Source organism: Solanum lycopersicum, chromosome 1, assembly GCF_036512215.1.
Source record: "Solanum lycopersicum chromosome 1, SLM_r2.1".
Lineage (NCBI taxonomy): Eukaryota > Viridiplantae > Streptophyta > Magnoliopsida > Solanales > Solanaceae > Solanum > Solanum lycopersicum.
The window spans coordinates 93,277,856-93,296,897 of NC_090800.1; the positions used below are offsets into that span (position 1 = coordinate 93,277,856).

The 19,042-nt window shown below is 34.5% G+C and overlaps 5 protein-coding genes and 1 non-coding gene across 6 annotated transcripts; 3 read left to right on the forward strand and 3 right to left on the reverse strand.

Annotated features, from left to right (window-relative positions):
- Positions 1 to 74: 74 nt before the first annotated feature.
- Positions 75 to 3,553, forward strand: LOC101249218 (uncharacterized). The gene is made up of 4 exons (XM_004231389.5): positions 75 to 286; positions 373 to 495; positions 593 to 754; positions 873 to 3,553. The coding sequence occupies exons 1-4, from the start codon at positions 180 to 182 to the stop codon at positions 1,318 to 1,320; spliced, it is 840 nt and encodes a 279-aa protein (XP_004231437.1). The 5' UTR covers positions 75 to 179; the 3' UTR covers positions 1,321 to 3,553.
- Positions 1,586 to 3,493, reverse strand: LOC101250934 (amidophosphoribosyltransferase, chloroplastic). Its single transcript, XM_004230854.4, has one exon. It carries the CDS (start codon positions 3,491 to 3,493, stop codon positions 1,760 to 1,762), a length of 1,734 nt encoding a protein of 577 aa, XP_004230902.1. The 3' UTR covers positions 1,586 to 1,759.
- Positions 3,554 to 6,291: 2,738 nt separating the features above from the next.
- On the reverse strand, positions 6,292 to 9,452 carry LOC101245005 (peptidyl-prolyl cis-trans isomerase Pin1). Its single transcript, XM_004230925.5, has 2 exons — positions 8,730 to 9,452; positions 6,292 to 6,629 (listed from the first exon to the last, which is right to left on the reverse strand). Exons 1-2 carry the CDS (start codon positions 8,959 to 8,961, stop codon positions 6,505 to 6,507), a joined length of 357 nt encoding a protein of 118 aa, XP_004230973.1. The 5' UTR covers positions 8,962 to 9,452; the 3' UTR covers positions 6,292 to 6,504.
- A 1,506-nt stretch (positions 9,453 to 10,958) lies between these two features.
- On the forward strand, positions 10,959 to 13,359 carry Aucsia-2 (protein). The gene is made up of 3 exons (NM_001317403.1): positions 10,959 to 11,041; positions 11,230 to 11,295; positions 13,061 to 13,359. Exons 1-3 carry the CDS (start codon positions 10,994 to 10,996, stop codon positions 13,106 to 13,108), a joined length of 162 nt encoding a protein of 53 aa, NP_001304332.1. The 5' UTR covers positions 10,959 to 10,993; the 3' UTR covers positions 13,109 to 13,359.
- On the forward strand, positions 12,075 to 12,215 carry MIR5304 (microRNA MIR5304). The gene has a single exon (NR_108008.1). It is a non-coding gene; the product is annotated as a microRNA MIR5304 (primary transcript).
- A 415-nt stretch (positions 13,360 to 13,774) lies between the features above and the next one.
- On the reverse strand, positions 13,775 to 17,613 carry LOC101268810 (probable ribosome-binding factor A, chloroplastic). Its single transcript, XM_004230920.5, has 4 exons — positions 17,014 to 17,613; positions 15,325 to 15,498; positions 14,280 to 14,478; positions 13,775 to 13,943 (listed from the first exon to the last, which is right to left on the reverse strand). The coding sequence occupies exons 1-3, from the start codon at positions 17,365 to 17,367 to the stop codon at positions 14,341 to 14,343; spliced, it is 666 nt and encodes a 221-aa protein (XP_004230968.1). The 5' UTR covers positions 17,368 to 17,613; the 3' UTR covers positions 13,775 to 13,943; positions 14,280 to 14,340.
- Positions 17,614 to 19,042: the final 1,429 nt, after the last annotated feature.

Genomic DNA, 19,042 nt, shown 5'->3' on the forward strand with positions numbered 1-19,042 from the left:
TGATTCATCCTTGTAACTTTATTTGTGGCCTTCTAACTAAGAAAGAAAAGAAAATGCATGTATAAATTTAACTTTATAAAGTAAAGTTGCATTTCCATTGCATGTGGATTGTAATAAAAGGCATTTCAGTTGATCATCCACATAACAAAATTTAGTAATAATACTTACATCTCAGGGAAATGGATTCTCCTTTGTTACATGAATTCAAAAGGCAGGCTTTCTTTTTTCTCAGAGAGAAATTCAACACTGCTCGACTCGCGCTTACAGATGTTACTCATACTCAACTGTAACTTCCCGATAGATGAATTTTGTAGTTGTTTTTTTTTTAGTTTGTAGCACATATGTCCTATTGATGAGAAATTTAACTTGAAGGCTGGCTGAAGAAGCTACAACTGGAGATTTGATTGCACCAAACATGCAAACTATGAGACTAATATCTCGTGCAGCTTTTGAAGTTGATGATTATTGGAGAATAGTTGATATTCTGCATAAGAGGTTTTGTTTATTTAGTTGCATTACCAAGTGATTCATCTTATTTGTACTTCCCTTGATTTAGAATCTTTGGTTTGGTGTGTGTTTGTTGTGAAAACAGGTTGTCGAAATTTGATAGAAGAAATTGGAGATCATCTTATAAGGCCTTGATGTTATTAGAATACCTGTTAACTCATGGACCAGAAAGTATTGCAGAGGAATTTCAAAGTGATGAAGATGTAATCAGACACATGCAAAGTTTCCAATATGTTGATGAAAAAGGGTTGGTCTTTATACTTTCATCTCTTTGTTTTCCGTGGAGCTAATGACACCAATTCGTAAAGGTAAAATCTTTGATAATTCCATCATCTATGATTGACATCCGTTTTCCATTAAAACAGGTTTAATTGGGGATCAAGCGTTAGAAACATGTCCGAGAGGGTTATAAAGCTATTTGAAGACCGGAGTTTCCTGAAGAAGGAGAGGGACAGAGCGCGAAAAGTGACAGTTGGAATAGAAGGATTTGGGAGTTTCTGCAAACGTCCTGTTTCACGCGAAGAGAGCATGAAACAAGCCATTCCCGAGAGGTACCTGAGAAGCAATTCTGAGTTTACTGACAGCCAAAATAAGGAGAACCAGACCGTGGCCTCAGATAAAGGATTCTCTTGCAAGCAAAAATTGGGGAAAAGTTGGAATATAGAAAGTGTTATAGATGATACAATTAGTGATGCCATGGAATGGAATCAACATCCATTTTATGATAATCACAGCCAAGCTTCATTGCTTTCTATCTCTGGATTAAGCAGCAAAGCAGTATCGCCATCGTTGGAGAAGAAAAAAGAAGGGTAGGATGAGAAGCTCTATTTGGTAGAAATTGTGTCAAGTTTGTGTTTTCATGTCAATGGAACTTCTCTTCCAACAGAGAGATACATAGTTCAAAGACATGTTATAAAGCAGAGCACTTTAGACATAAAGATGGATACTGTCAATTCATAAAAACTTGCCAAAGTTCCCCTTCTTGTTAGGTACTTGAATATTTTGCCTAATCGTTCGGGTCCATTTATGGTTATTTCTTCTGTGAAAAGTAATGATGTGTATTTGGCAAATCAAATACTATGGTCCAATAGTTAACCATTCTGATTAGTTGATAATCTCATGTAACATCCCAAATACAAGTACAGAAGAATGACTTGGAGGGAGAGAAAAAAAAGAAACTTGAAAAGCATTTGAATTTTCTATAGTTAAAGCATGAAAAATCCAAAGCAAAAACTAAAGCAACATGTAAAATTTAACTGGTTCTAACTTCATTCAAGATGATCTTCTTCTGAACTTTACTACTTCCTGGTAGCCAACCACCATCAATGGAGTCCATATCCCCACTTAATCCATCGTCCATGAAGTCCCCAATCCTTTTAACTTTGCCCGTTGGCTCGACAGGATAGTTGCCTGAAAAGCAAGCATAGCAATAACTTTTAGAATCACTGCCTAACAGCTTATTCAAGCTCTCAATTGGGAGAAAGGCTAGTGAATCCGATCCAATGTACTCCCTAATCTCCTCCACACTCATTCTGTTAGATATCAACTCCTCTGAGCTGGGAGTGTCCACTCCGTAATAACAAGAAGCTATAATCGGAGGGCTTGCAATCCTCATATGAACTTCTTTTGCCCCTGCCTCCTTTAACAGCCTCACAATCTTGGACGAGGTTGTCCCTCTAACAATCGAATCATCCACAACCACAACTCTTTTCCCCTCCAACACTGCCCTAACTGGTGAGAGCTTGAGTTTCACTCCGAAATCCCTAATCTTCTGTGATGGTTCGATGAACGTCCTACCAACATAGTGCGACCTTATCAAACCTTGTTGAAATGGAACCCCTGCTTTAGCAGCATAACCAAGTGCTGCCACAACACCTGAATCAGGAACAGCTATCACAACATCACATTCCACTGGAGCTTCAGTAGCTAGAATTTCCCCGAATGCACGCCTAGACTCATACACAGACCTTCCAAACACGACTGAATTAGGCAAGGCAAAGTAAATATGCTCAAAGATACAAGATTTAGGCTCAGGATGAGGCATCAAACAAATAGATTGAACCCCTTCTTTATCCACCACAACAACCTCACCAGGAAGAACCTCCCTTTCATAGGTAGCCTCAATCAGATCCAAAGCACACGTCTCCGACGCGAAAACAACAGCACCATTACTTCTCCTTCCCATAACCAATGGCCTAAACCCATAAGGATCCCTAACAGCAACCAACTTATCCTCAGTAGCAAACACCATAGAATAAGCACCCTCAATCTTTTCACAAGCCTCAACAATCCTTAAAAGAAAAGGTCTTGCCTTTGATATAGCAATAAGATGGAGAACCACCTCAGTATCAGAACTAGTATTGAAAATTGAGCCATTCTCTTCAAGCTCACCACGAAGTTGTTTGTAATTGACTAAATTCCCATTATGGGCAACACCAACTGACCCAAATCTGTAACTAGCAACAAAAGGTTGAACATTTTTTAACATAGAAGACCCAGCAGTAGAATACCTTACATGACCAATAGCCAAATCGCCAGGGAGTTGGTCAAGTTTCGATTCACTAAACACATCAGAGACCAACCCAACACCTGTAATCGACTTGAGAACGTTATCATTAACGCAAACAATGCCGGCGCCTTCTTGGCCACGGTGTTGAAGCGCGTGAAGGGCTAAATAGCAAAGACGAGAAGCTTCAGAATCACCGTAAATACCGACCACGCCGCACTCTTCACGGGGTTTATCGTCATCGTCGTGGAAATAAGAATCAAAAGAACGTCCATCCGGGATGGGTTTGGACGAAACGACGTCGGTTAATGGGTTCTTGGAGGCCGCAGTAATGAGAGTTCTGTGATGGTGGTGGTAGGGTTTTGGGAGGGTTTTAACGGCTAAAGATAAGAGCTTTTGGGATGGCGTGGTAAAGGGTTTGTCGAGTGCCGATGAAAGATGAGACTTGTTGGTGACGGCGGTGGATACGGCGGCGGCCATGGGTGGCGAGGAAGAGAATACAGGGGAAAATAAAAGGAAATAAGGGCTATGTGAATAGCCAGAGAAAGTGGTTTAGGTTTTGACCCTTTTATTGCTTCTTCTCAACTGAATATTACGTGTGGTGACAATAAGACTCAAAAATTTAATACTTACCTTAATATTTTTAGGGAAAAAATGATGAAGATTATATTACATTAAAAAAAAAAATTTAGTTACTGAATTGTTTATAAAATTATGTGTATTTAAGAACTTTTAATAATAGACTTTTGTTTATAGAAAAAGTAAAAGTATGAAGATATGTGTTATATTATCTTAAGTTGTTATGATATTTTATTTATGATTATTATTTGCTCATTAGATAATTTTCATCATTTGTGATTTTTTTCCCCTCATATATGTCAAAATATACAATTTTTGAAATCTAAATTTCATGTTTAGATTTGAAATAAAGTTTGTAATTTTAAATTAATTTAACTTTAAATCGTTAATTAACAAAACATATTCAATCGAGTTTTAAGGGATCATTTAGTAGTAAATACGGACAGAAACAAAAATTAAAATAACGTATGTACATATATTATATTAATATATTTAATTTGAAATTTAAGAATTGATACAAATAAAATACATATGAATTATGAAATATTAATATTTATTATTTTATAATTAACAAAAATTAAAATAACAAATTCATATATATTATAGAAAACCTAAGTAATTCCAACACGAAGGCATAGACGCATAGTTATATTATATCCTATTTTTAATTAAAGGCGAAATTGAGTCGTAATGAGCTTTCGGCTAGTTTTGTTTTTTGCCAAATTATCAATTTAGTTTCTCGAGATGGCTTTTGCCTAAAGTGTTAAGTGTGTAGTAATAACAAAATTCAACTTGTGTTGAAAATTGTTTTTTCGAGATAAAAGTATTATCTTTTTCGTTTTATTTTATGTAGACATTTTTAAATTATGAGATTTAAATAAATTTATTTTTTATGTTAAATTTTTTAAATATTTTAATTTATTGATATTGTAATTTATAATATTTTTTATGTAATTTATAAATATATAAATTTTATTTTTAAAAAGTTAAAGATACTATATGTAAATTTTCGATTAAATTTAAATTCTTTACTTTTAAAAAAATAAAAAATTATCACATAAATTAAAACAAAAAGACAAGATCATAAAATAAAGAACAAAGATAAACTGATTGTTCTACTAAATAGATTCCTAACATTAAATTTTCTTAAAATTTTAAATTATTATCGTTACTTAATTCATTTTGTCAAATCAATTCTAAAAAAATGCATTGTTAACATTATTTTCTCAAAGTTTTTTTCCTCAAAAATACTTTAATTTTAACATAAAGTAACTTTTTCCCCTCTCACTCTCACTCTCATTTTATGTTAAAATTAAAATCAAAGTTTGATATTCTTTTTTTTTTTTTTTATCTCAATAAAATTTATTTCACTCTATGATAGAAGTTTTCTTTTTCTTTTAGAAAATCGGAATACTTTTGGAAAATATCGTTTCTCTTCTATATTTGTGATTGTAAAATATAATTCAAAAGTAGGAAAATAAAGTGTGTGAAATGAACTTCTGATGGGGACTAGGAATCAGAATGATTTACTATTTCTTGTTGAAATTAATTAATATGTTTTGATTCCGTAATGATGTGAAAATGGATACTATAAAGTAATGGTCACAAAAATAGCTACTCTTATAAACTTGATTCTATTTATTTTATTTAATCAACTTCTAATTTTGAAGAGCCATATAATCCAAGTTTAGAAGAAAGCAAGCCATAAACATTGACTTTGAATACCCAAAAGTCGAGTATTATTTTTGTTGACTTGAATTTATCAAAGTTACTTTTTTTAAAAAATAGGCATGACAATTGACAAATTCTGAGATTATATCCTTCTCATTGTACATGATGCATATTAGAATGCTTCTCTATCCTTGAAAAAGTTAATGAAGAAAAAGAGAGAAGATGAGCACAGGTCAGGTCGGGATAAAAACTTGATCATGTTTATAATAAATTATATTATTGTTAGATGATAAATTAAAGTGTGTATTGTGTTTCATCATTTATGCATAATAGACTTGAGATTTGATTTCCTTTATTTGTGTATTTCTCAGGTCAATCAGAGACAACTTATCTAGTACCCATCATCCATTTATGAAATTATACTCGTTTTATTGTTGTACTCAAAATCTTAAAAACAAGGGCCACTATTTAATAATTTTACCTTGTATTAAAATAAAAATGTTATTGAACCCCCGTCCATTTAGTGACAACTACGAGGAAAAAATCACTCAAAATTTGACAATTTTGGTCAAAGTTGCAAGTTGTGATAAGAAGGGAAATACGCAGTCCACATTTTGTTCAAACAACTTTCAACCAATGGATAAGAAGAGAACACAACATTACAAGATGCAAGTGCATCAACTTGACAATGACCACATAACCACTGACCACCAATGAAATTGGCTTGTAAACTTATGGACCAGGAAAAAAAGGCCAATCCATATACATACCACCAAAACTGGTCCACAAAGATTCCATATATTTTTTTTTAAAAAAAAACATACGTAATTAACAATGGTATGCATGCTATTTCATCTGAGTACATACCACCTCTTTATAACAAAATCAAAATTTTCATTAAAAAGTTCAGAAGGTAAAAGAAACATGTAAGTCGAGAGCATCTAATGATATTTTACTCTTGCAGGATTTCGAACCTTATATAGATTGCAATCAGTCACAAGGTAATTGAATTTAGAGGGTGCCATAAGTTAAGAAACTTTAAACACATGGATTAAAACGTCTATAAACATCAGGCATCTGGAGTTGTAGCTGACTGATAATACAATCGAAATTTATCACAAACGTGGTGAAAATAAAAAACGAAACAAACCTGGGTAGTCTTTGAGACACCAAAATAAAAATTAAAAAAACGTTACAACTTGCAATTGCTCTTGAATCTTTAGATACTCTCTCCACCAATGTTAACCGGTTCTCAGAATTATGTGAGCACCACTGTCAGTATCAATGATGTCGCTGATCTCACCAACCTCCAGTGCATAGGTTGCAACTTCAAAAGGTTTCTGCATCTGCCCTCGACCAAATGGACCTACAAATGAAATGAGCTTATTAAGCATTCACCTTTCGGGATGCTAGAAATGATACAAATATGCCATTAAACAGGATGAAAAACTCTACTATATCCACAGACTAGTATAAAATAAGTCAAGCGTACAATAATCTGCCAAATATAAACATGCTATGATATTAAAATAAAATAGCAATTAGGGAGGATATCTTGAAAGTATACCTTCATCGTTGTAGCAAAACAACATTATTAGAGAAACAAAATAAGAATGCAGATGTTAGATCATTGACCAACCAGTCCAGCAAAACCAACAGAGCTCAAAAAACAGCAATTCTATGAAGCTATAGAAAGTTTAGTCACATGGGACTCAGCTCAAGTGATAGAAACTCACAAAGATCACACACTATACAGAAAATGATCTGGCTTAATCCATTGAACATTTACATTTGAAAATCAGAAATTTTATTAGAATTGGAGCAGCATAAAACTAATGCTAGTTACTTGATACCAATACTAAACATTTTTTCTTCTAAAAAGAGCTTATAGGATATATTATTTTCCTAATGTTCTTACACTGTTTAATGTGATAACTAACAGCACAATCTGCTATCGAGAAACAGAGAACACCACAGGAATGTGCAGAAAAGGTTTGAACAAGATTGAGCAGGTTTAAGCACCACTTTTGTTTAACAGTGAATAAGTTTGATCACCCAGTTTTAGTAAAACTGATTTACTAGTTTTTGTCAGGTGAGAGCAGGTTGCATCTTCAAGTTGTCAACAACACAAAGGGAAGGAGAATAAGAAGAAACAAAGAAGTTGATTAGTGTCAAATCAGGTGCAGCACCTGTCAATATTCCTAATCTATGACAAATAACAAGCATAAATGCATGCTGCTGAAGGCTTATTATTCTATCCAGACAAGTAGGGGATAAGCAAAGGTCTGTCTGCTTCCATTACTGATTATTACCAAATGACCTCAGGCTGCAAGAAAATGTTTTTTCAGGTTAGGAAGTCTTGATAGTTTAATCAAAACTTTCACCTAAAAAGCAGTTGTTTAGTGAACTTTTGCAGGACCAGAAACTAGTGCTTCCATCCTAATTACAAAAAAGTAAATGAAGAAACAAAAGACTAGTGCTTTGGTGAATTCATTTATCAGCAATAAATGATTAGAAGATTTCTTCTTCGTAATTTGCTTACAGTCCATTCCAGAAAAGATGGTATAAAAATGATTAGACATATAAAGGTGCATGCCCACTGGTTTAAGCTTGGGACTTCCATGTTGGAGGTCTCAAGTTTGAAACCCCTTGCCAGCGAAAGCAAGGGGTTTGCCTTCTGGGTCGAGCTCATCGCACCAGGCTTGCTTGGTGCGGGTTACCTCTCCTATGCGGTTTGCGAGCTATTGCATAGAGCGGGGGTTTTACTCTGTGCGCACCCAAAGGTAGCGACTGTGGGTTTCCCTTGTCATCAAAAAAATAAAGGTGCATCTAATAACCAATTGGTAGATGCACAAAAGAGGTGAGGGGATATTGCATGTGCAGCTCAAGACTTCAAGCAAATGGATAGACATAACAAAACTCCAAATTTCCAAGTATTCACAACTCTTTTGTCCTGAGAAGTTGTCTCCAAATAGTTACAAATATAAGCTTATTCAATAACTAGCGTCCAGTTTCCTGAACTTCAATATTTTCTCTAGATCTTTTCTAGAGTCTGCCTTTATCGAAGTACCTAAATTGAATAGCAACTCCAATGGGTTAAGAACGAGCTAATATTCCAGACACTTTGCTTCAAGCAGATCACAGTTGAAGCTAATTACTAGCTAAACCCTATCAAAACCCAGCATAATCATCTTTTGTTAATTGATATAGCACTCAATTAGTTAAAATTATCTACATGCATCCAATTTACCGTACTAAACTATTCAAATCCATCTGATTCCTAATCCTAACTTGTATTCTAAAGCAAATTAGCCTTGTTCTACCACCAGAAAATCCTTTAATCTCAGATCTTATCCGTACAAATCTCCGACCAAAATGAAAACAACTCATAATAATAACACTGGACTAATCAATACAAGCAGAATAATCATTGAAAACAATAACTAACAGTAGATGTAGGAAATACCGAGATCGCCGCCGCGTTTGGCAGAGCTGCAATCAGAGAAGCGAGAAGCAACATCTTCGAACTTGGACTTGCCGGAGATGATGTCATCGCGAAAGGATTTGAGCTGGGAAGCGGCGGCGTCTCTGGTGGTGTTACAGATGATGCGACCTTCTGGATCTTTCCATGAAGATTTACGTCTAGATCCTTCGTGTTTGATGAGTATGTGGGATGCCCTCACTTGGTTCGACGCCATTTTTCTTTCAAATTCCTTTCTCCTACTCTCTATCGCCGACGATCTCTCGACTTAGTTCTCAGTGGAGTGGGTGAGAGTGAATCTAATATTCGACCATTCGTGTTTTACAAGTCATACTTAGATTTTAGGGAAAAACATAAATTTTGCTATTTAAAACTAAATTAATTACCCTTAAAATTTGAGATATAATTAAAAAAAATACGCATCAGATAATTAACAAAGAAAAAAAATTTAAAATATTTACTGCCCACCCTCACACCTCGTTTTCTTTATTTACACCCCCACCGTCCTCATCTTCTTCGGAGCCATTAAACTTAAAATAAATCAATAACAAAAAACAATCAAGAAATTAATTACTTTAAATAGAAGTAAAATTTTTGAGAGGTTTCAATTATTGAAATTTCGACGGACATTTTGAGTGAATTGGGTGATCGATTGAAAATGGAAAGAAAATTATTTTTTTATTATCTTAATTTTTTAGAGATCTCCATGAAAAAACATGGAAAAAGAACAAAGAATATATATCCAGATCTGAAAAATATTTATAACTATAAGCCGCAAAAAATAACAATGGAAGCTCGTTTTCCATGGCCAATCAATGGAAAAAATTGAAGCAACCTTCTTGTGGGTACATTTTGATATGGAAGAACTCTTCAACTCCATGACTAAACTTCAATTTTCGGATAATTTTTTTGACGGTCATTCCTAAAAGTTTCTTCTTTACCATTTTACTATGAAAAAGATATGATTATTAGATAACTTTAATAATTGATTAGAAATTAATTAATGCAAAATATAATTAATAAAATAAAACATAAGCAATAAGGAAAAAAATGTAAAGAAGATTTAAACAATAAAATTTTTGACGTGACAGCAAGTGTAATACACTGCATACTTTGAGAGTGGTATTGCACATATCAAGGTGGTACTAAATTCAGTTTGAAGTAGTTAAGGTTTATAATAGATTATTATGATAGTTAAAGTGTGTAACTGACTTTTCAGTACAAGTTTACGTAGGAATTCATTCATTTTCCCTAGATTTTAAATTAATTATAATCAGTTTTATCAAAGCGCTAATGAAAATTAGTTCTTTGTGCAATTACCGGAATCTTTCGACCGAATTTTCTCTTTAATTTTTCCAAATTATAGTAATTATACATATATAATACTCTCTCGGTCCACAATTGTTTGTCAAGTAAATGTCATGCACTTCCATTAAAGAAAAGTAATGCGTAATTTGATTAATATAACCCTAATGTATCAAGAATATCAAAAGTCTATATAACTTTTCAATTAAACAAAATGAAGTAATTATTAGGGTAGAATTGAAAAAAAGATTGTTAACTATTTCTTTTGTTTATATTGACAATTAACGAGCAAAGGACATAATTTTACATACTTTTAAGGTAAAATTATAATTTGTCTCTTATAAGTTTATAATTACGGAAATCACTCAAACTGATACAATAATATAAGTGCTGATACATTAATTTGATACGCGAGATACATTAATCGTTAAGTAAAATACATTATATTTTGTACGTGATACACCAATCTGATGCGCGAAATTGAGAATTTTTGAAATTTGTAAAACTAAAATATGAAATAATGGGAATAAGAGAAATTAAAAATGAAATTTATATCGTTTTACCTTTTAATATACCTGCCTAACCATTGAGGACGGAGGGAATATAAAATACTATACATTAATGCTAGGTGAATTAAGTAGAATAATGGAGTAATTATTATACTTTCACAAATATTACGAGAATTATTTTATGTTAGTAAACAAATAAGGGCTTCGTATTCATGCAAGGCTAAAAATGGAAATATACATCGTCTAAGATTTAACGATTAATAATAAAAAGAAAAACTATAAAGATATTCTCATTCAGTAGGCGAGCGCACAGCAGATCACAGCTCACACCATATAACCCAATTATCGTTATTGGGTAGAGTTAAGGGTTTGTGAATTTCTAATCATCTTAGGGCGTAAAAGAGATCTTGAAGCTCTCTGCTTGTGAAGTCAACAATGGCACCTCTTCCTGGACCTTACTCTGGAACCAGCACCCTTGCTCTGGTAAACCTATTTTACCTTCTTACTTCGATCTCATGTACTTATTAATCGTCAATGCGTTCGATTTGTCTTAAGAATCAAATTGTTGAGAGTATTACAGTGAAATGGATCTGAATTGAGTGGAAGAGAATTAGATTGATGCTTGCTTAGGTTATTGATTGATTGATCGATTTTATTGTTTTTGGGCGCAGGTGGCTCGTACTTCAGCCTTCACATTTGGACTTGTCTATGGTAGCATGAAGCTCAAGTATCTCAAGGTAAAAGAATGAGTTGTTACTCGTTTTTGTAGATTCGCCGTTATTTATTTGTAATTTTGGATCGGAAAATGGATGGGGTTTTGCTTGATTCATAATTTACCCACTTCTTATCCTATTTTTGGATAGGAAAAAGAGTGGAGTTTTGCTTGATTTTGGAGGCTACTCCGTGTGAATTGTTTCATTTGCTATGTTTCTTCAAAGTCTTTAAGCTGTAATTTTTTGCTTTAGCAGTCAATTTTTTAGATGTTAGGTTGAACTTCTCAAATTATTCTATCTGATTTGGTAATTGAACTATTGTAAAAGCAAGCTGAATTGCATAATTAGATGACATGAAAGGAAGCCATTGTAGGTGGTGGGAAACTATTTGATAACCGCTCGTTGTGCATAGCGCAAATACAAGGGATATTTCTTCAAGAGTACCTGATCCACTCCCATGAGATGAATTTGGATTCAGAAGCAGAAGGAGATCCATGGATTTATTATCTCATAGCCTGTATGATGTTGATACAAACAGAACTAGAGGCCCAAATTCAGTCTTATGCTTTAGTGTGGAAGATACATAGAGCAGTTTGTTGGTTTAGGATGCAAATGTTTCTTTATATAAAAGACAGACCATAGTGAATACTTATTTGCACCCCATTGGCTCGCAGGAACTGAATGGTAAGAGCTAGTTTCTTCCTCTCCAAGTATGGTAGATCCTGTTTTATCTATTTATCTAGTCTGTCACCTTATATTAAAAGAGAAGTTTTACTGGAAATGATCTTTATCTTTATGAGTTGTCTAATTTAGATCCATGGTGCAGTTGCTCATTCAATGCTACATACTCATCCCCACAACTTTCATCTCACGTTCAAAAGATGAAAGTTATAGAGATGAGTATGGTGCATTGGATGTGTGGCCATACCATGGGTGATGTTAGAAATGAAAAGATCTGGGATAAGGTGGGAGGAGACCTCAGTAGAAGGCAAGATGCATGAAGCAAGGCTGAGATGTTAAAATGCTCTAGTGCGGAGGTGTGAGAGGTTGGCAATAGATGGTTTCATGAGAGGTAAAAGTAGGTCGAAAAAGTAGTTGTGGGAGGTGATTAGATGGGACATGGTGCGATTTCAACTTATAGAGGATATGACCTTAGATAAGAGGTTTTGGAGGACATGGATTAGGGTGGGTGGTTAGTTGGTAGCATAGTGTTATCTCACCTATCTTTCCATACTAGTAGTTGCAGTACTAGTCATGGAGTTTCTTGTCCTTCGATGTTTGTTGTTTTATTGCACTTCAATTATCGTATTATTTTGGTGTATTTGAGTTTCTTCTTAGAATGCTTTTGACATCTTTTTTTTTCTATCTTTTCTTCTTCTTTAAACTGAGGTATTGGAAACTACCTCTCGTAGAGGTAAGGGATCTGCATACACCTACCCTTTCCCATACCCCACTTGTGGTATGGTATTTTGTTGGTGGTTGGCTCATTCTGATGGACCTTCTTCAGGACACATGAGCACCCAAAATCCTTCATCCATCCACATTGTGTGTTGGGATGTGTTTGGAATTTCTTTTCTAGTCATCTAATGTCCAAAAACTCTTTGAAATTTGCCTGGATAATATTAAGACAACTTTTGCCTCAAAATTTCCACAGTGCTCCATGTATCAACTGCGCATATTTGGTTTTTTAAACCAAAGAATTCCACATTGTTTTAGTAGGAGCTAATGTGCCTTTGTCATTCCACGTAGACTTATCTCTGTAACCTCCTTCCCATCTTATTTATTTCAGGCTAAAGCCAAGTCTCACCAGAAAGCTGAAGCTAAGGCACATCACTGAAAGAGAGCAGTATGCCGCATTTGCTGTCTGTTAAAAATAATATATGACAATCACATTATATCAGTTTTCATTATGGCCCTGTTGCTGACCATCATTTTCGACTTGTAACTGTTCAATTTTGTGTTCACGAGTTATTAAATGTTTTATGGTCCAATGAGTACAATGGTGGTCCAATTTTGAGGATTATATTGGACAAACCGGGGAAAAGTTAGCATTGATCTGCTAGCATAATAATCTTCTTGTTACATCAACTTATCCAGGAAAAGGCTTTTTTAGTTTGTGTTTGATCGACTAATGATGAAGATATGCTGACTTATTGTCTTGATTCAAGGTTTTTTTTTTCCTGTTTGAGGTAGACAGCGAAGGGAACATATCGTTATTCCTTTCTTTGTTTTCTTTTAGTTCTCTAATCATGTACAATGGATTTCGACCACCACCATAATCTGTAATAGAGGAAGCAATGAATGCCGTATATAGTCACCACCTACATCTGCAGAAATCCTTAAATCTATTGTTCTTCATCACTTGTACGTATCTTGCTACCCCAGGTCATCCAAAACAAACTCTCGCATGAAAATTTCTACTATTATAATTAGTACTCGTATAGCTTACCCCTTTATTTTAATTTCTTCCCAGAAATAGATGAAACCAGCTAATAAACTCATATAAGTTGAAATGGAGAGGCAAGGCCAGACCTGTGCAGGGAAGGCCAAGTAAATACTCTTTGATAATTCGTTCATCAGACATGAATTATACAAGAAGAAGAAAATAAACATGCTGGACAGTTTAGAACAGGGTACAAATGTTCTTTGCACGCTAAGGGAACACCTTCACCCTGTAAAAGAAATAGCAGTCATTAGGTTCCACTAAAAGCATATGTAGCAATAAGCTCACTCAACACAACACAATGGAGATAAATGAATGTGGATAACTTCAGGAAAGTGATGTTAATATTCTACCCGATGTTTACGTCTAGTTCTTATAAAGGTTGTATAAGCTACACTCTATGAGTGCTAGCCGATGGAAAGGGTAGTTCAAGTACGAACATGAGCTGAAAAGCAACATTTGCTATACACTGAATAAAAAGGCAAAATTTGTGTAGGACTTCACACAGGAGACTCACTGTTGTACTCACTCTTAATGTGCTGAACTTAATAAACATGAAACTTACCATTATGCAACACATGTTTTGTCTAGTCCAGAGTCAGTGTAGTTTAGAGCGCACTAGAAAGCTATTTAACATAAATAATGCCTTCATCATCAGGGTCGTCACCCTCCCAGTCCCCATCATAATCGCTTTCAGATGATCCATCATTCGGTGAATCCTTATTTTCATTCTCATCCTTAATCCTGTCCAATATAGCAAGTACCTGCAAGAATTGGCTCGACCTTAAGCATGACCTAAAAGTACATTCAGGGACTGTAAAGTAGTAATCTGCCAGAAAAAAAGCAAAGTAATCACACAGTTGTAATCTACTTCAGATTCAGTACCCATGCTAGCAAGAGAAGAAAGCCTTATAACTGCATCATTTCAGAAAAGGGCTTATGGTTTAATCAGACTCAACTCTCGAGAATATATTCTAGTGTGAAAAGCCATATAAGTCATTTTTTCCTTGTATACAGAGTAAATGTTGATTAAGCAAGAGCATCACTAGATCAATTTGCAAATGCAAGAAACAGTTTGAGCTGTGGATCATTTGAAAGACCGTGAAGAAAAAGAATGGACATTGAGGCCAATAACTACACTCTTCTTTAATTAGTGACCAATTCCTTATAGATTTTGTTGAGCAATATAATATTTTTTTCCTTTTATTTCTCATGCAAGAGATTAATATGGTAACTAGTCAAGTTTTACTTGCTGCCGAGTGCAAATTTTACGTCTTAACTTGATATACAAAATGCTCCTGACCGGTGTTTAATGGGCATCTGATTTGGTCAAGAGACAAGTCATTTTGGTGTGTTGTCAATGACTTGGCCATCATTTGAGTAGGGGGAAGTCAGAGATAAAGGTCAAACCTCATTATTGAGAGATTTGGTTGCAAAACAAAATTATGAAAGGAGAATCATAAAAGGCTTAGTAGCCAGGAAACAACAGCACAGCCTTGCAAAAAAGGAGAGAGAAATTCAAGAAAGCACAAAGAGGGTTATTGCACCCCCCTAACCAAAACCAAAACCCAATCAATTCTCTAATTAGACATTAGATTAGAATTACTCACCCTGCTTCCTCGTTCAAGGGACTCATCTTCAATGAAACGAATCTCAGGAGTCAGTCGCAACTTCATTCGCCTCCCTAGCTCACTCCTTACATATTTTGCTTTTGACTTCAAGCCCGTCAAAGCCACTTCCTTTCCTCTTTCGTCTCCAAATACGGAGACATAGACCTTTACAACCTACAGCAGCACAGAATTTTCCTAAGAGTCCAAATGGGAATATGACAGATCACAGGAATCATTTATAGAAATGAGAGAAATTATTTTCTTTGTCTAGTACTATTTCAATTCTTTGACCAAATAAATACAGAAGGAAATCCTCATAATTTCTATATACATCTAGAGATAGATAGAGAGAGAGAGAACCTGCACATGCACACATAAACAGCCCATATGCAGTAGTAAGATTGTGACAGCTAGATAGTAATAATGAATATGAAGTTGATATCTTATTTCTGATTGCCAACAGCAGACATCAATTTGCATAGTCACATACATTAGAGGCACATATGACAACTTTATCCTGAGAAAGATAAAATTTGAGATTGGATCTTCTTATTGGTTGCTACTGAATGGTGATAGTGGTTTGATCACTTCTTGGCGAATCATACCCTCAAATTCAAACCAAGTCAATTCTACCCTGGGGGAAAGTAATCATGACCTTATCCTGCAAATGAATTACATACGTATCTTATTCAATTTTTGATGTTTTCTTGTTTCTTTACGCTCACATCTAGTTTTCAAGCCATAAAATCATCCTCAACTTGTGTAGTCTGTTTAAACAAACATCCTTCAGCATATAAAAGCTGTTCATCCATGTCAATCCAGATATCAGGATCAGTAGTGGGAGACAACCCCAAATAAATATCAGCATAAGATGGTAACATTCTTTAGAGAAGGAGGCTGAACATTGGAATTGCTTTTGTTCAAAGAGGGAGGAAGAAATAAAGAAGGGGGATGATTGTCTGTTTTCCAATGCCTATGAGGTGCAAATATGCTTTTTGTTCAGGGGCTTTATACAATCAAAACTCTACACCAAGTACCTAAAACCATATAGATCATTCCTTGCTTGGTACATCGGAAAAATAAATATCAAACATCTGTAATGAACTACTTCAGTTTCTTAAATAATTCAGAATCAACTAAATTGAGGAACAGAATTACAATAATAACATTAGAACGTGTATATCTGCTCCAAGGATTAAGCTCGAGCAACAAAATTTTATGCATAGAGTTCATGATGTGATTAAGACTCAGAGAGAAAATATATGCCGCTCTAAGTTCGTCACTAACTCAGCGGCAACACTCATCACAAATTGCCTCTAATGTAAACCTCTCATATGCACTTCTGTCTTCCTTATTCAATAGCCTGTTTAGTGATAAACAGATAATTTACTAACAACTCCTGTTATGTAAGTTTAGCAAAACATAGCCAGTCTCAAACCTGATAAAAAGGAAGAGATAATAGTCAAAAACACACTGAACTAGCACTTTGTAGCAACTTTCACACCTCAACACTCTTGCCAATTGACTCAAAAAGAAATGTCCTCGTAGATTGATGATAACATATGGGCTGCTGAGATGCAAATGCAATTGTGTGATAGTGCTACTACAATTACAAGATTCCGCTAGGAAATTCAAGTGATTCAAGCCAAAATTATGCTAAAACTAACACCAATTCAGAAAGAAATGAACCTGCAAATCGGTTGAAACTTCAACATCGCTAATAGTGGTAAGTGAAGAAAGGTATCGATCCGCACCGAGAGCAGCTTCAGGAAGAACAGCGTACTGCAACACCTTATCTGTAAGTAACATATCGGAAAGCTCTCTTCTTATCTGTTTAGCCACCATTTTTACTCGTCGAGGATTCGCCATACATCTAATGAACCTACGATTTACACTCCTACTGTTGGTTTTCAACTCCCGCGAGTCGAATTGCCGGAGATTGATATGCTTCGCCGGCGATAAACTCATTGTTGCCGGCAAAAGACATTGTGTGGACGGCGGGAGAGGACGTAAACGTGGTATTTGGATTACGAGGTTCTGCATTACAGAGCTCTTCGGGTAATCGGGTTGTAGAGATGACCCAGCTGAGAGGAACCGACCGGTTTATTTAGAATATATCCGTTTGTGTAATTATCTTCTTGTAATCTTATCTTCCTTCTCAAAATGGGCGCATTTCCCGGGCTTTTTCCTTCTGAACGAGCCCATCGAACGTTTGAGACAAAATAAGCTTATCACTCGATTTAGAATCAATAACAACTATTATATGTATTATTCTTTCTGTTTCAAAAAAAAAAAAAATTTTTAAGTTTATTTAAAAAAGAATTTTCTTTTTATAATATTTTAATTTTAATTTTTCATATGACATGTGTGAGACACAAGATCAAATGGTTTTATACATATAACCTAACTTTAGTTTAGAATCACAGAATTCAAAATTCTTCTTTATAGTCTTAACTCCGTACTAAGTTAAATCAAATCATTCTTTATAAAACGGAGTAAGTCTGATTTTATTACCATATTTGAGATTTTTATTGATCTTTTATAAACTAAGTTCGTTAAAATTTTAAAATAAGTATAAATCGTTATATATTGATAGGGACAGACCTTAACAAGCGTTTAAGGTCGTTTGGCATGTTGGTGTAATCATTTAAAATTTATTAAATATAAATTTATAAAATAATTCGGATTATATTGAATTCATAAATATATTAATCCAAATAAATATTGTGGATTGATATAATTGAGTTAAATATTTAAGTCCAATAAATATGGATTTAATTAAAGTCTAAATTAATTGATTTGGGCCACATTGGATGAACCCAATTTGTTAAACCCAATCTCATCTCATTCGAGAGCCCATCTTGGCGCCACGTGTGCAGATGATGTGGCATGCCAAGTCAAATAAAAAAACCAATAGAATCATGACATGTGTCAAAGATGACAAGCCCGCTCCATCAAGCCCAAATGCCATGTCACTTCAATCTAATTGGCTGAATGGAATCCTATTCCAATCGCAACTCCTCTATTCTAAAACTATAAATAGGGGTCCTCATAATTCAGAAAAGAGACAGAAAATTCTAAACAAGAAGCTAGAGAAGCTCTGTGGTACAAACGCCATTTAATTCTCTACAAAGCTACAAGTTTAAGAATTCAAGCATTCAAGTTCAAGAACGATCAAGATCAAGACCACCGAATTCAAGAACAAGCTCGAAGCCCTTGAGTTCAAATAAAAGTCAAGATCAAGTTCAAGTTCATCATAGATTCAAGAACAAGCTTTAAAGCCCTTGAATTTATATTTGAAAAGGCGAATTCAGAGGAATTATAGAGAATTGTAACACTCGCATTTGAAATAATAAAATTGATTTTTACTGTAATTTTCCGTTCTTGATTATTGTTTTCTCGACGAGAATTTTATTGTCTACAGTTGGTAACGACGGAGCTACACTTTAACAAGGGTGGACGGATGGAAAATCGTCGTCGTAAAAACTTCTGCGAGTATATAACGGTAAATATCAATATTTTTTGTTATATGCTAGTTGTCAGACATAGTAAAAAAGATATCTCGATAGTTAAGGTTATTCAAATTTGTCCGGGAGGTTTGGGTTCAAGCCTAGGCTTTGGTGTTCTAAAAAAATAGTTTAGGATCGCATAGATTTATATGATAAATTAATGTAAACTTTACCGTAATAAAAAAGTTTTAATATGAAATTACAACTTA

What these genes read in the sequence shown, in the direction of transcription:
- Aucsia-2 (NM_001317403.1), top strand. Translation starts at nt 10,994, where the DNA reads ATGGCACCTCTTCCTGGACCTTACTCTGGAACCAGCACCCTTGCTCTG. An exon ending in GAACCAGCACCCTTGCTCTG is followed by an intron (nt 11,042 to 11,229) that starts GTAAACCTATTT and finishes TTTTGGGCGCAG; the next exon opens with GTGGCTCGTACTTCAGCCTT. An exon ending in TGAAGCTCAAGTATCTCAAG is followed by an intron (nt 11,296 to 13,060) that starts GTAAAAGAATGA and finishes TATTTATTTCAG; the next exon opens with GCTAAAGCCAAGTCTCACCA.
- LOC101250934 (XM_004230854.4), bottom strand. Translation starts at nt 3,493, where the DNA reads ATGGCCGCCGCCGTATCCACCGCCGTCACCAACAAGTCTCATCTTTCA.
- LOC101249218 (XM_004231389.5), top strand. Translation starts at nt 180, where the DNA reads ATGGATTCTCCTTTGTTACATGAATTCAAAAGGCAGGCTTTCTTTTTT. An exon ending in GATGTTACTCATACTCAACT is followed by an intron (nt 287 to 372) that starts GTAACTTCCCGA and finishes TTTAACTTGAAG; the next exon opens with GCTGGCTGAAGAAGCTACAA. An exon ending in CAATATGTTGATGAAAAAGG is followed by an intron (nt 755 to 872) that starts GTTGGTCTTTAT and finishes CCATTAAAACAG; the next exon opens with GTTTAATTGGGGATCAAGCG.
- LOC101268810 (XM_004230920.5), bottom strand. Translation starts at nt 17,367, where the DNA reads ATGCAGAACCTCGTAATCCAAATACCACGTTTACGTCCTCTCCCGCCG. An exon ending in AAGTTTCAACCGATTTGCAG is followed by an intron (nt 15,499 to 17,013) that starts GTTCATTTCTTT and finishes GTGCTGCTGTAG; the next exon opens with GTTGTAAAGGTCTATGTCTC. An exon ending in CCCTTGAACGAGGAAGCAGG is followed by an intron (nt 14,479 to 15,324) that starts GTGAGTAATTCT and finishes CAATTCTTGCAG; the next exon opens with GTACTTGCTATATTGGACAG.
- LOC101245005 (XM_004230925.5), bottom strand. Translation starts at nt 8,961, where the DNA reads ATGGCGTCGAACCAAGTGAGGGCATCCCACATACTCATCAAACACGAA. An exon ending in CAAACGCGGCGGCGATCTCG is followed by an intron (nt 6,630 to 8,729) that starts GTATTTCCTACA and finishes TTTCATTTGTAG; the next exon opens with GTCCATTTGGTCGAGGGCAG.